The 14,885-nt window shown below is 37.2% G+C and overlaps 1 protein-coding gene across 7 annotated transcripts in view; it reads left to right on the forward strand.

Annotated features, from left to right (window-relative positions):
• Nucleotides 1–14,885, forward strand: part of mllt10 (MLLT10 histone lysine methyltransferase DOT1L cofactor) — a 288,280-nt gene that overhangs the window by 76,606 nt on the left and 196,789 nt on the right. For 6 of the 7 annotated variants that reach the window (XM_072253815.1, XM_072253813.1, XM_072253811.1 and 3 more), the window contains 2 exons: nucleotides 3,843–3,936; nucleotides 12,841–12,942. In XM_072253815.1, coding sequence (XP_072109916.1) covers nucleotides 3,843–3,936; nucleotides 12,841–12,942 — 196 coding nt within the window. The remainder of the gene's footprint in view (nucleotides 1–3,842; nucleotides 3,937–12,840; nucleotides 12,943–14,885) is intronic. The other variant, XM_072253814.1, reaches the window with a different exon arrangement.

Consider the following 14,885-nt stretch of genomic DNA (forward strand, 5'->3'; position numbering starts at 1 on the left):
CCTCCCCTCCTCTCCTGAAGGCTTTGCCACCTTGCTGAGCAGGATCCACAGGGACTGGTTCCCCGTCAGTACCTCGCACAAATGGCTTACTCATGTATCAGCCTTGAAGGTACGTGACAGCATTCAGTTTGATGCTGGGTTGGGTTTTAGGCATAATGGCATCATATGCAAGCTTAATGCCATCTTCACATGACATTCATACATTTTCACTGAAAACTTATGGATAGCTTTACAGGTTTCTCCTGCAAATCAGTGAGCAAATAATACGCCATGAAATATCTGGTCATTTATGGCACCAGATCCTGACTTTGAAACCTGATCACTGCTGAGTAAGTTGACCATTGATTGGTGTGCTACAGTTGGCCTCTGTGTACCTGGCTAGGGAGGGGCATGAACAATCTGTGTCATTCCCATTACTAATTCTTCCTTTTCTTTACTGCAGTTCAATATCTGAGAAAATAGGGTTCTAATCCTCCTATAATAAAATGTCATGATGTACACTATTCCTGTTTATGTGAGAAAATAACAAGTAACTTTGGCAGTGTAAAGTTTTTATGAATGATAAATTGTGTGATAATGTTGACGTGAGAGAAATGGGCAGTAAGTGGGCTGAATTCAAATCTAATATAATGATTATATGCAGCATTTAAACAAAGGCTGAACCTTGGTTAGTGATGCTTCTGTCAACCTATGTCATTGTTTGTAATTGACACTTGATTAAAGCTAATTAATATCTTAAAATCAATATGTCTAGAAGTATTTTCAGCTTTGATAATGAGAATGCAATTAATGCATACATGCTATAATTCTATTGTCATGTGTATATTTTATATTTTTATACACATTAGGATCTGGACATGGCTGGTAAAGCTAGCATTTATTGCCTATTCCTGTCTTTGAGAAGGTGGTGGTGAGCCACCACCTTGAACTGCTGAAGTTCTAGTGAAAATACTCAGGTAATGCTGCTTTATAGGAGTTTCCAGGATTTAGACTTGTTGTTGATGAAGGAATGGCAATATTTTTCCATACAAGAGATAGAGGGGAATTTTCAGGTAGTGGGGTTCCCATGTACCTGCTGCTCTTTTCCTTATTGATGGAGTTTGTTAGTCTAGGAAGTGAGAAACACAGGTAATCCCACAGTGGATGGGATAACAGTCAAATAGGTTGCTTTGTCTTGGTTGATGTTGTTTTCTTGAGTGTTTCTGGAGTTGCATTCATCTTAATAGAAGTGGAATATTCCAACAGACTTGTGCCTTGTGGATGTTGGAATGCTTTAAAGTGTCTAAACATAAATTGGTTGTTACAGGACTCCTAGCCTTGGATTTGCTTTTGCAGTCACAGTTTTTGTGACTGGTCAGCTGAAGCTCTAATCAGTGGTCACTCCCAGGATATTGGTGAGGCACTGGTTACAGTTGAATCATGAATGTTGAGGAATGTGTTTAGCTAATTGGAAGTAGATGTCACCTGGCACTTTAGTAGAATAAATGTTGTGTGCTATTTATCAGCCAAAATAAAGTTAGAGATTGATTGAGATTGAATTAAGAAATGTAAAAACCTTGCTTTGGAAAATCCAAAAGGAAGTGCGTAGAGATCTAATCCAAATGGAAGCTATTTGGTGTCATAGTTAGACAAAAACACAATTAAGTATCATTGAATGAAGCTGACCTGAGTTGGTGTAGGATTTTAGCCTTAGATGAAGATTTAAGAAATGGGAGAATGTATCTGATGTGTATTTCTAGCCTTTGTATTTTTGCTCTGAAAGATCTGACTAGTTTCAGTTTTTCTAGCACATTCAGTGAATGCCACTGCCCTCTTTCTTACCCTCCCCCTGATTTTGAGTATAATTGTTTATTGTATTACAGTTAGATCTTTAAGCCAGAATGTATTTTGCTTTCATGATTTCATGGCATTTCAGCACAGTGAATATTGTCCACAGCTAAGTGCAGAAAATGAAGGCAAATGCATTTGTTTACTTTTGATATTATGCTCGGTATTTTCAATCTTAAAAATAGATATGCTTTAGATTAAAAGTATAAATATTTTTAACATAACTGTGATATCTCTGGCATGTTAATACAGTTATTTTGGGAATGCTGAAAATTTTGTGGCTGAACTTGTAATACTTTGCAAAAAAAATTGGCGCTTTGTGCTAGGATATTTGTGTGACTTCTTGGGAAGCCTTGAAAGTTATGAAAGTTTAGGTTCAGGTAAATACTGATTGAATTGTTTCCAGAGGATGAAGAAATAGCTGTGCATATTATTCCTAAAGAAATACCATCTGCCAACCAATTCAGAAAAACAAGGTGGATATCAAAAAAACTCAATTGGATGCAGCTGTAGTACTTCATTTTCAAGCACACCTGCAATGGAACTAAGGTTTTTGTTGCTTAATTCTAGGAAAGACGCTCTCCAGTCCTGTCAAACTCACGAGATTGAGACGGCTGTCCCACCCCAAACCCCGGTTTGTGTGGATGCTGTGAAATTTGCTACCCTGTTACAAATTAGTGCCACAAAATAATAGGTAGTACACTGTGTACGATTAAAGGAATTATATTTATGAATATTAACTAAAGGATTAGTAAAGAAAAACAAACAGAAAAGGGCCCATTTTAATTAAGCATTCAAATGTGCACTTGTTGGAGCTCAGCGTTTCACTATATTTACGATTCTCAATCAATCTCGGTCCCTGGCTTCATTGAATCGTGGTCCTGCTCCAGGTTGAATCCTAGGACCTGTTCTCTCCAGTGTCTTCTCTCTCCATCTCTTGCCGAACAAAAAACCCCAAGCCCGGCCTTAGTGTCCATCACCAGTAGGACCTCCCCTCAGTTCTACCATCCTAATTGAAAGGCATGCATTCCTCATCATTTGTTATCTTCAACAATAATCCAAACAGGCTGAAAGCAGAACTGACTGCTTTTACAGAACTGCTAAATGAAATGCATACAGCATAACAGTAAAAATGTGAACCAGGGCATATTATTATAGATATATAGTGCCAAAGACTTTTGCTAGATTCAAATACTCATTTACCTGAGTAACTGTCCTTTACATCTTAGGATCATTCAAGCCCATAATAAAATCTGGCTTCTCTCTTACTCACCTTCTCTTCCTTCTCTCCTTCTCCAAAAGAAGTTACTCACTAGTTTGTCATCTGAGAGTCTAATTTGGACCAGTGTCAGATGTGCAGCAGGCATCTGGAATTTTCATTAAGCTGAGTGCTGAATAGCACAGCTCAATAAAATGTTTGCAAGTGTGATACGAGATGTAAAATTCAGGAAATACTTGGGTAAGGCAGCATCTATGGAAGTTAATATTTAAGTTGGATCATCTTTCATCAGTTTTGATGAAAGTTTATCAACTTGAATTATTAACTTTCTCTCAGTATTTTCACTATTTTCAGCTTTATTTCAGATTTCTAATATCTGCAGGTGTTTTTGGGTTTTCATGAATTTAAACATTATCAAGATTTATGTACATCTTCTAACAAATTGTCTAACTTCCTGATCATGCTTTTCATTCCGTCATCTCAATGATGAGACCTTTTGTGATAGTTGACCTGAGATAGGGAACCAAATATGAGTTCTTTATGCTATATAAAAATATCATTAGGCCACTGGGAGAATTCCAGACATTTGCATTGTAGATGTACTGGGATCTTAACAGTGTGATTAATAAAGTTGAAAGAGATGAGAAGGTTGTAGTATACTTTTTGGAATACAGAATTTATTAAGGAAAGTAAGGAAAGGAGAAGACTTAATGTATAGCCATAAACTACTCTGTAAGTTTTACATGTATTTCATTCTGTTTGCGAGTATCTTAACTGTTTTTTCACTTTTTTTTAGTGCACAATTGGCAGGACTTCTATGTGAAGAAGAAGGTTCAGAAGCTGATAATGTTAAATACTGTGGCTACTGTAAATACCATTTTGGAAAACTGGTAAGTGCTAAGGATTTTGTAAAGGAATTGGTAAGAATTCTATAGAAAGAGAAGTTGAAAGTAACATTTATGATTGAGTTGAATTTATTAAACAAGAAGAAAGTAAAGTTTTCTATCAGAACAACTTTTTTCTGCTAGTGTGGGTTAACAATCAGTAAATCTGATCTCAATAGTTTTTGATGTTCATCTTGTATAAAGATTGTTGACTGCTCATCTGAATTAAATTATTAAATAATTAGAATATAAATATTAAATAATTGTGACAAAATAGCATTGCTAGAAAGTGTCGTAGGTTTAAAAAGTTGTCTGTTTTCAAAGAATAAGACTGAAAACTGAATGGATAAAAGAATAGTGATATTCCTATATGAACTATAATTTATTTAGCGAATGCTGCTTCATCTAGATTAGTGGTCGCCTTTTAAGCCCAAGATCCCCTACCTCGGCCTTAGTGAAAGGCAAGATCTACCCACTAAATTGTTTGGAGAAAAAACAACTCAGATTGTACTTCCAACTTGAGGCCTTTTATTTGGGCTAATTGTATTTGAATTGCATAAAATGCTTTTGTCAAACTTTCAAATTAATTCAACCAAGAAAACATTGTAACTAGCATATCAAACAGGCCATAGCAGTCTTTCTTTAAGAATATTACAATACTTCATATCTTTTGTAATAACTTCTACTTTGAAAAAGGACCACTCAACAACTTCATGTCCAAAGGAACAACTTTATCTGGGACAGCAAAACCAATGCGGCGGAGGGGCTTAGACACATGCGCAGAAAAGACCGGAAGTAAAATCCCGCAACCCCGGAAATAACCTCTGTTTACAAACAGCTTTCCGTAGTGGGAGTATTGCAATATTACCATTATCCTAATTGGTATTAACTTATCTTTATAATGCTCACATTACAACACTTCTCCCCCTATAAATTCCAACATTCCCCAAATGTAAAAGAACTGGGAAACAAAAAACAAGTGGTGTCATTATCTTGCGTACCTCTAAAACTTGTACTAATGTCTCAGTAACAGTTTACCAATGCAAAACACCTGAAAAACATGGCAGATTCAACATTCAGTCTATCAAAGGAAACTGTCCGTTCAAATATTCAGTCTATCAGGAGGTTTGCGAGGGCGCTGTGCTGCAACAGATGAAAATTACGAAATCTAGGTACAGGAGCTGTCTTACTGATAGGGTTGCCAACTTTCTCACTCCCAAATAAGGGACAAAAGTAGCAGTCAAATACGGGACACTTGTGTTTACCCTGAGAAAGACTACCATGACCATGAACCCTTGCGCGGGCACCTGTGTACGCATGCGTGACGTGTGCATACGTGATGTGCGCATGTGTGTACGTGCTGATTTTTTTCCTACAAATTGGTTTTAACCTAATCTTCCCGATTCTGTTAAGTGAAACTACACTGTACATATATTATTTCTACTTCATATAGGCTGTGTATTTATCATATCATTCCTGCTTTTACTATATGTTAGTGTTATTTTAGGTTTTATGTGTTATTTGGTATGATTTGGTAGTTATTTTTTGGGTCTGGGAACGCTTAAAAATTTTTCCCATATAAAATAATGGTAATTGCTTCTTCGCTTTAACACCATTTTGGCTTACGAACGATTTCATCGGAACCCTCCACCTTAGTGGGGGAAATACGGGACAAGGGCGGCCCCGTATGGGACAAACCAATTTAGCCCAATATACGGGATGTCCCGGCTAATACAGGACAGTTGGCAACCCTACTTACTGACAGACACCTCACAGACTGTCTCAAAGGGGCTGTCTGTAGTTATGAGCCAAATTTCAGGGAACTAGCAGAAAGTATTCAGCCCCAGTCATCACACTGAGTGCAACAGTCAATTTTTATTCATTTATTTTTTGTGTTGATAATAAAATTAAATAATGAAGCATAGAATTAAAGGTGTTGTAATGTGAGCATTATAAAAATAAGTAATACTAATTACGATAGTATTTCCAGGTTGCAGGGTTTTACATCTGGTCTTTTCTACCGTGGTGCATGGTGGGGGAGCTACACACATGTGCTCTGGGCAGAAGGAATGGAACTACAACCCCGCAACCCGGAAACAATCTCTCTTTGCAAACAGCTTTCAGTAGTGGAAGTATTGCTATATTACCATTATCCTAATTAATATTACTCATTATTATAATGCTCACATTACAACAGTATTTGTGTATTTATTTTTTATTCTTTTTGGGATCTACCGGGAAAGTCTCAAAGATCGACCCGTCGATCGCGATTGACCGGTTGGCGACCACTAATCTAGATTATATTTAACTATCAGCAGTTTCTTTGCAAAATTCTTTTGGCGTGTGCACTTGCACATTTATAAGCAATATTTTGATGAAAATTTAACTTAGTTTTTAAAAATAGAGAATGTTGCTGGCTGTATTTTATGAATTGAACTGGACTAGTAAATATGGAAGATGCTGAACTACTATATATGTATTACATATCTGCACAAATATTCAATGTTTGTTTAAACAGACCTTTAATGCAAAAGATTTTATATTAGCCTTATTTACGTACAAAGTGTATTTTGATAATTCAGTTTTTTTCTGTTTCAACGGCCTTGAGTTAATTGCAATCTGTTCAGGAATCTATCATAGATGTTACTATTCTTTTATGAGACACCAGCTCTGAATTTTCTAGCAGTGAGAAGCTATCTAATCTCACTCCTTTTTAATGACTTGGAACAAACCTTCTAGCAGCAGCGATGGTGGCTCTAGCAAATGTCTTTAGCAGGGTCCAGATATGAATGCCATTATGTGGTGGACTTGAAGAAGCCCTGTTTCTGACTGTTCTGGTATTTGTAAAATAACAAAAGCCGTGATCAATCAATTACACTTTACTTTATATTTTAAAAAAAACACAGAACACTTAATTTTCCTCTCTACCTCGTAGACTTAATTTTCTTTTGAATGAATGCAGTCATTGAACTACGTTGCCAGGTCTAACTTGGCAGAGGTTCAATGAACAGATTTCGCTGCGTAACTAGGGAATTATAAAGTTAGCACTCCACTATTGGTCTGCACTGTCATAGACTCATAGAGCAGTACAGTGCAGAAAAACCCTACAGCCCATCCAGTCCAAGCCTATTCCGCTCAGTCCGATTATCCCACGCCTGGAACTTAGCTTTCCATACCTCTCCAATACATGTACTTATACAAACTTCACTTAAATGTCGCAATCAATGACACATCCACCATTTCCACTGGCAACTCCATCCACACTCTCACCACCCTCTGAGTGAAGATGTTCCTCCTCAGGTTCCTTTAAATATTTTACCTTTCACACTTAAACTATGACTTCCAGTTCCAGTCTCACCCGACCTCAGTTGAAAATTCTTGCTTCCTCATAATTTTATATATCTCTATCAAATTTCACCTCGTTCTCCTATGCTCCAGGGAGTAATGTCCTAACCTATTCAAACTTCCCCTATATCTTAGGTCCTCAAATTCTGGCTGACATCCTTGTAAATTTTTTCTGAACTCTTTCAATCTTATTGATATCTTTCCTCTGGGTGGGTGACCAGAACTACACAATACTTTATATTTGGCCTTATCAACGTCTTGTACAACTTCAGCATAACACCACAATTCCTGTACTCAGGACTTTGATTTATGAAGGCTTAACCTTTCTACCTATGACACAACTTTCAAGGAATTACGCATCTGTATTCCCAGATGCCTCTGTTCTACGACGTTCCTCAGTGCCCTACTGTTCATTGTGCAAGTTCTATCTGGTTTGTTCTCTCAAGTGCGGCACCTCATACTTGTCTGCATTAAGTTTCATCTGCCATTTTCCCAGCTGTTCCAGATCCCGCTGCAAGCATTGATAAACTTCCTTGCTGTCCACTACTCTCCCATTCTTGGGGTCATCTGCAAATTTGCTGATCTAGTTATCATCCAGATGGTTGATATACATTACAAACAATATTGGCCCCAACACTGAGCACTTCGGCACATCACTAGTCACAGGCCTCCGTCAAAGAGGCAACCATTTACTACCACAGTCTGGCTATTCCTGTGATGCCAATGTTCTATCCAGTTTACTACCACATCTTGAATGCCATGCAACTGAACATTCTTGACCAGCCTCCCATGTGGGACTTTGTCAAGTGCCTTGCTAAAGTCCACATAGGCAACATCCACTGCCTTCCCTTCACCAACATTCCCAATAACCTCCTTGGAAAAACTCTATAAGAATTGGTTAGACACACTTACCCCCTTCAAAGCCATGTTGACTATGATGTCAGATGGAGTGAAACACGTGGCTTAATTGGGCAATTGCTTCCTAGGGCCATTAGGATGTTAGAGATTTCTGTGAGTCCCACACTTCAGTTGCCTGCACCCAATCAGTGAACTGCTGCAGCTCAATCTTATTTTGACCATTAACATACCTGTTCAAGGTCACAAGATATAGGAGCAGAATTAGGTCATTCAGCCCATTGAGTCTGCTCTTCTATTCAATAATAACTGACTTTTTTTCTCTGCTGCCTTTTCCCTGCTACTCTCAATCTCATTACCAATCAAGAATCCATCAAACTCTGTTTAAAAGCACCCAATGACTTGACCTGCACAGCCCTCTGTGTTAGCAAATTCCACAGATTCACCAAACTGGCTGAAGAACTTTCTCATTATCTCAATTCAGAAGGGACACCCATTATAGTGAAATTTTGCTCTTGGAGCCTAGTCTTTCCTACTAATAGAAGTTTCCTGTCCATTCTCTTCTGGCCTTTCAATGAGATTCCCCAAATCCCTTTGAACTCCCATCGAATACAGGCCCAGAGACGTTAAGTGTTCCTCATATATTAAGAGTTTTAATCCTGGGAACATTTTTGTGAATTTCTTCTGGACCACTCTTCAGTCTAAGATGTGCAGGCGTGCGGTTGCGCAGTTACTGAAATACTCCCGTGCACATAGCCTTTGTTGCATGCAGTGGGAATTTTCTTTCATATAATGTTAATTTAAAGTGCGGTGCAATTCTCTGGCCGTGTTTTTAAAAAAAAGAAAATCCCTCTCAGAGCAATGGTTGGTCCATGCAGCTGTGAAAAAAAAATGAGAGGGAATGTTGCTCTGAACTGTCCAGGAGCCGAACACCTTTTAGATATGGAACCCAAAATTACACACAATATTCCAGATGCTGTCTGACCAATGCCATATAATGCCTCAGCAGTATGTCCTCACTTTCATGTTTCATCCTCTTGAAATGATTGCTAACATTGTATTTGCCAATTTCACTGCCAACTACCAGCACAATTTACTTAATGTTATACTGTGATTTTATTCAAAATTAAAGGTGTTGCATTGCCATGGAGAGAATGTTCCCAAAAGTGGAAGAGTTTGGGACCAAAGGGCACAACCTCAGAGTAGAAGGATGTCATTTTAGAACAGAGATAAGGAGAATTTCTTTAGCCAGAGGATGGTGAATCTGTGGAATTCATTGCCACAGACAACTGTGGAGGCCCAATCATTGGGTATATTTAAAGTGAAAGTTGATGGGTTATTGATTAGTAAAGGCATCAAAAGTTCACAGGAAGAAGGCAGGAAAATAAAGTTTAAAGTGTAAATAAATCAGTCATGATCAAATGGTAGAGCACACTCATTGGGCTGAATGGCCTAATTCAGCTTTTATGTCCTATGGTCTAAAATACCTACAAAAGTCTGCAGCTTGGGCTTCAATGAGGGAACTGTAGATGATCAGGAGTAGCTTTGGTTTAAATGACTGGAGATTGCAATCTGAAGACCTTGAAATAGATTGAAATATTCTTGCGCCAAATAGTTGAGTAAATCAAAGAACTTGCAGTTATGAAATAACATGCATGGGTTCAAAGGGAGGCAAGGTTGAAGTGCGAATAACTTTGTAGCTAATGGAGTACTTTTACAAACCACTGTCAGGCTAAAATTTTTTGGTAATTGATAAATATTGGTCATATCAGGAATATTTCCTTCCTCTCATTCAGAATAATCTCGTGATCATTTAACTCTGAAGGCAAATGAGGCCTTCACATCTCCTCAAAGCTTTGCACTCTTAACAATATAGATTTATCTTAATACTGTTTTGATACCTTTACTTAGGTATGCTCCCACCATTTTTATTTGGGAATTGAACCCACTAGTAGAATTAAACCTTTTACAGCTCGGCTCCAGCAGAGGCACAAATGGGGGAACAAATATATTGACCTCCGAACAAAGGACATTAAAACGACTATATTGTTGACCTGATGCAATTCTTCTAGGTGGGTGCCTTCACAGCAAATCCAAGTAACACGCAAAATGCTGGAGGAACTCAGCGGGTCAGGCAGCATCTGGAAAAAAGTATAGTCGACGTTTCTTTTTGCTGCCTAGTCTGCTGAGTTCCTCCAGCATTTTGTGTGTGTTGATCGGATTTCCAGCATCTGAAGATTTTCTCTTGTTTGTGGTCAGCAAATCCAAGTGCTGAGTTTATGAGTGATGTCATACACAGGCAGTCCATTTCAAAAATGGCCCCCATTCCCAGAATGGCAGTCAACATAGCTTCCATGTCAGCAGAATGAACTGCTTCAACAATAGCACCTAACATTCATTTCAAAGTTTATGATAGCTCGGAGCTTCATAGGACAGCTTCGACACTGGTACTTATAGAACTTACAATTTTTCGTGTTAGATAATGACCTTCATGCCTTGAAGATTACTGAACAGTCCCCTAGTATGATAGGGTGGGTTCTTGTCCTCTTAAGCTACCTTGTTATGGTCTTGCACCTTATTGTCTGCTATATTGCACTTTTTCTGTACCTACAACACTTTATTCTGTGTTCGGTTTTCCCTTTGTATTATTTCAATGCACAATTGTAATGAATTGAACTATATGGATGGCATGCAAAACAAAGTTTTCCCACTATATCTCGGTACATCTGGCAATAATAAATCAATTTAATTTAATTGAGGCAAGTTAGAGATGGAATCATTCATACCCTGTATCAACAAGTGCAGGATTTCTTATAGTTTGCTGCACTCAGCAATTGCTGGTGTGCATTTGTGAATGTTGTAAAATAATCAGAGTCCTAAAGCAGTATCAATGTGTGATTTTTGTATTCAGATGAGCTGGTATCCATGGTGTCCTATCCCTATGGAAAAAAAGCATGGATTAGCTTGTTATAACAGCATGTTGATTGAATTAAAGTCAGGTTTATTATCATTGTCTTCAATCTGAAGAGAAATTTGTTGTTTGTGCCAGTGCAAAGACATAAAATTAGTACAAATTAGGTGCAAATAGAGGAATAATGAGCTAGTGTTCATGGACTGTTCAGAAATCCAATGACGAAGCAGAATAAGCTTTTATATCATTGTGTGAGTATTCAGGCCCCTGTGTCACCTCCCTGATGGTAGTAGCAAGACGAGAGCAAGTTTTGGATGGGGGTAGATTTTTAATGATGGAGGCCTCCTGCTTGGGGCGCCACCTGTTGAAGATATTCTCAATGATGGAACTTGCTGTGGACGGAAGTCAGAAGAAACAAAGCACACGTGGAATCTTGTGCACCTTGGCATTGTTAATGACTGCAGACTACATTTTCGGATCATGGTTCCAAGATGCTGCCATCCTTTGGGTTGGGAATGGGGAGGGAAACAGTTTGAGGGAATATTAAGATGGTGCCTTCACTTCCAGTAGCTATGTGTTACATTTTTGTTTTCACATTCTGCAAGAAAACAGCAGGTTAATGAAAGTTTTGGTGTTTAGAGAATGGGTCCTTCATGCTGTGAAAACAGATCAGTTATATGTAATTTGAGTTATGAATAACTGGGGATTTTAGTGGTGGTGAATTTGAAGAAAGCATGACTATAAGGAAGTTCAGTAAAATGTACTTTGATAATTCTAGCACAGTGCAAAGTTGTGGTGGAATAGAGTTTGTGGGTCCTGTCAACTTGTAACTAGTGAAACTGAGTGATTAGTAGAGTATTTTTCCATTCTTTGTAGAGTAACTACTTTAATTCGTCGCAGTTGTTTCCTTTCAGAGATTGCACAGTAGAGAAAGAGGGCATTCAGTCCAGCAAATCAGTGCCAGACCTTTTGAAAGAGTCATCCAAATAGTCCCTCTTTACAGCACTTTACCCTTCATAAATTTTATTTTCCAAATATATTCCTTGGTTGCCCTTTTACACAAAATATTTTCAAGCATTGCAGTTATTTTATAGGTGTAGTGTTCCTGGGACTGATGAATTTAGCATTTTCTTCTCAGAGTCATACACATATGCTCAGCGGACTACTTGCTCCTTGGGGAGGTAAGGGATTGAAGTTGGCTGAGGAAGAAGTCTTTTTTTTCCCCCTGGCATTTGATAAAACCTTCTTCCCTACTAACTTCTTCCTTAAGCTATTTCTCGGACATATTTGACTGTATTTTTAGGCAGAATGTAGCTCTCGTGGTTCCTTTGATTCTTTACGTCTATGATAGCTGCATGTGAAAATCTTAAATGATGCATACATTGAAAGTTGATGGCAAGATAGGCTGCATACACTCAGTACCCATGAATCAGTTTTCTAAGCAATATCTACTATGGACATTTGGTAATGTTAAATATGTTGAATTATTTATTTTTCAATAGTGCAATAATTTTATAGTTGACGGACTAGATTATGAGAAGGATGGAAATCCTGTGTTTTTTTAAAAATCTATTTTAATATCTTAAACAAAACTTTGGTTTTCATCAAAAATATTAAGGCATGTACTTTTGAAGCAACTGATTATTTTGTTTAAACTAGAAACACAGATCTTTCTCGTGGCCTGATACCATTTTATTTGCTGTTGGTATTACAAGCTCTCTTGTAATTAACCGTCTACCCTAATAAATTTATTTCTCTCTAGCTTAAAGCTAAATTTATTTAAAATAATTTTTTTTTAGAACAGAGGCAACCATTCATCTGGTGCAAAATATCAAGCTTTGAGTGATTCCTCATCGCATTCTCGGGACAAATCGGTTTCACTCCTGGAAAAGGAGAAAAAAGTATGTTGAATAATCTGCAAAGATACTTGCGTGTAGTGTACTGTCTAGTCACACTTTTGAACTAAATCTTGTTCAAAAATTGATTATAAATGTTGGAAGTGGTTTTAACAGAAACTGAATATGAGGGAGAAACTCAAGGACCCAAGTGCATATTCATAAGACGTTGCATGTGTTTATAGAAGCTGCAAGAGGTTTTAAAAGGTATTAAGTTAAAAAAGCTGGCAAGCTGTATTAAAGATTAAACCAAAAGATTTTACAAGTAAATTAATGAGGTTGTGATGTGATAAAGTGACAAATTAAAACGATAATTTGTTTAGTAGTATCAAATTATCTACTGAAAGAATAGTTAAAGATTGATGGTTTAAGAGAGAAAAAGGTAAGAAAAATAAAAATATAAAATTTAACATTAGTTTAAACCTCCAACAATACTTTAGTACCTGTAGTACAGAACCAGCAGTGTTTACTTTCTGTGCCAAAAATATTTTCAGTTCTTAATTAATCATTTTCTGTGCTGTATTAGTTGATCACTTATATGAATCCTATGTATCCTTCATATAAAAAAGGAAGCTAAGACAAGGTATTTCCTGTACAAAGTAGCCACAGTAGGGCATAAACCAGTCAGTGACTTGATGGCATCTTGAAGTTGGTTATTGACAGATTTGCGCATAAACAGCTGTTTGCTTGCCAGTTTTTTTTTCAAAATTTTCCAATCCTTTATAATTGGGCTATGACAGATCTGTTACATGTGTACTTTGTGCAATCTTCACAGTGGTTAATGAGTTTAAATATCAGCAATGCAAAATCATTCTAAAAATAAATAGGAAGAGTTTATTTAATTCAATGAATTAAAAGGATTGTTTCTGAGAAGATAAGACAAGTCTCTAGAAGTTTTCCAATCTAGGAAATTAAGAGAAGCACCTAAGGACATCGTTATTATTTCCTGTTGTGATCTTCTAAAGTAGTCTTGATTTATTATTGAAAAATTGCCATTGAAACTTTGCTACTGGAGATGAGTAAGGGAGAAACTAGGAAATAAAAGCCTATTAATTCAATGCCTGTTATGAGAAAATTACAAGGATTCATTATTAGTGACTGGTTGAGCAAATAAGGACTAATTCTCAAAAATATTTTGTTTAATTTTGCTTTTAACTAACCCCTTTTTGTCTTTTAATTTCACTTTATCCCATTGTAAAGCACTTTGAATCATATCGTTTGTATGAAAAGTGCTCTATAAATTAAGTTATTATTATTAATGAGAGAATTAAATTGATATTATGTATGTCATTTTTGATGTTGGTTGAAGTTTTTTGAGGAGGCAACTAACGTGATTAATGAGTGAAATCTTGGGATTTGTATAAATAGACTTTGAGAAAATATGAGACACTACAGCATGGTAAAGGCTCGTTGGCCCACAGTGTTGTGCGAACTTATTTAACTTACTCCACCATCAATCTATCCTTATCCACATACACAGGCCATAACCTTCCATTTTCCTTATGTTCATGTGCCGATCTAACAATCTCTTCAATATTTCTGTTGTATTAACATCTACCACTAAACCTGGCAGTGTGTACCAAGCACCCACCACACCCTGTGTAAAAACAAACCTGCTTCTGACATCTCTAAACTTTTCTCCACTTACCTTAAACAGATGTTGTCTGGTATTGACTGTTGTCAACTTGGGGGCAAAAGGGTGCTCTGGCTGTCCACTCTATCAATGTGTCACCTGTCATTCCCCTTCACTCTGAGGAGAAATTGTGTTCTCTTGTCCAGGTATCATACTAGTAAATCTTCTTACACACTTTTTAAAGTATCCATATCCTTCCTATAATGAGATGACCAGAACTTTGCACAATATTCTTAAGTGTGGTCTAACCAGAATTTAGTAGACCTGTAATATTACCTTGTAGCTCCTAAACTCAACCCTCTAACTAACGAAAGCC

This window comes from Mobula birostris, chromosome 3 (assembly GCF_030028105.1).
Source record: "Mobula birostris isolate sMobBir1 chromosome 3, sMobBir1.hap1, whole genome shotgun sequence".
In the NCBI taxonomy this organism is placed as follows: Eukaryota; Metazoa; Chordata; class Chondrichthyes; order Myliobatiformes; family Myliobatidae; genus Mobula; species Mobula birostris.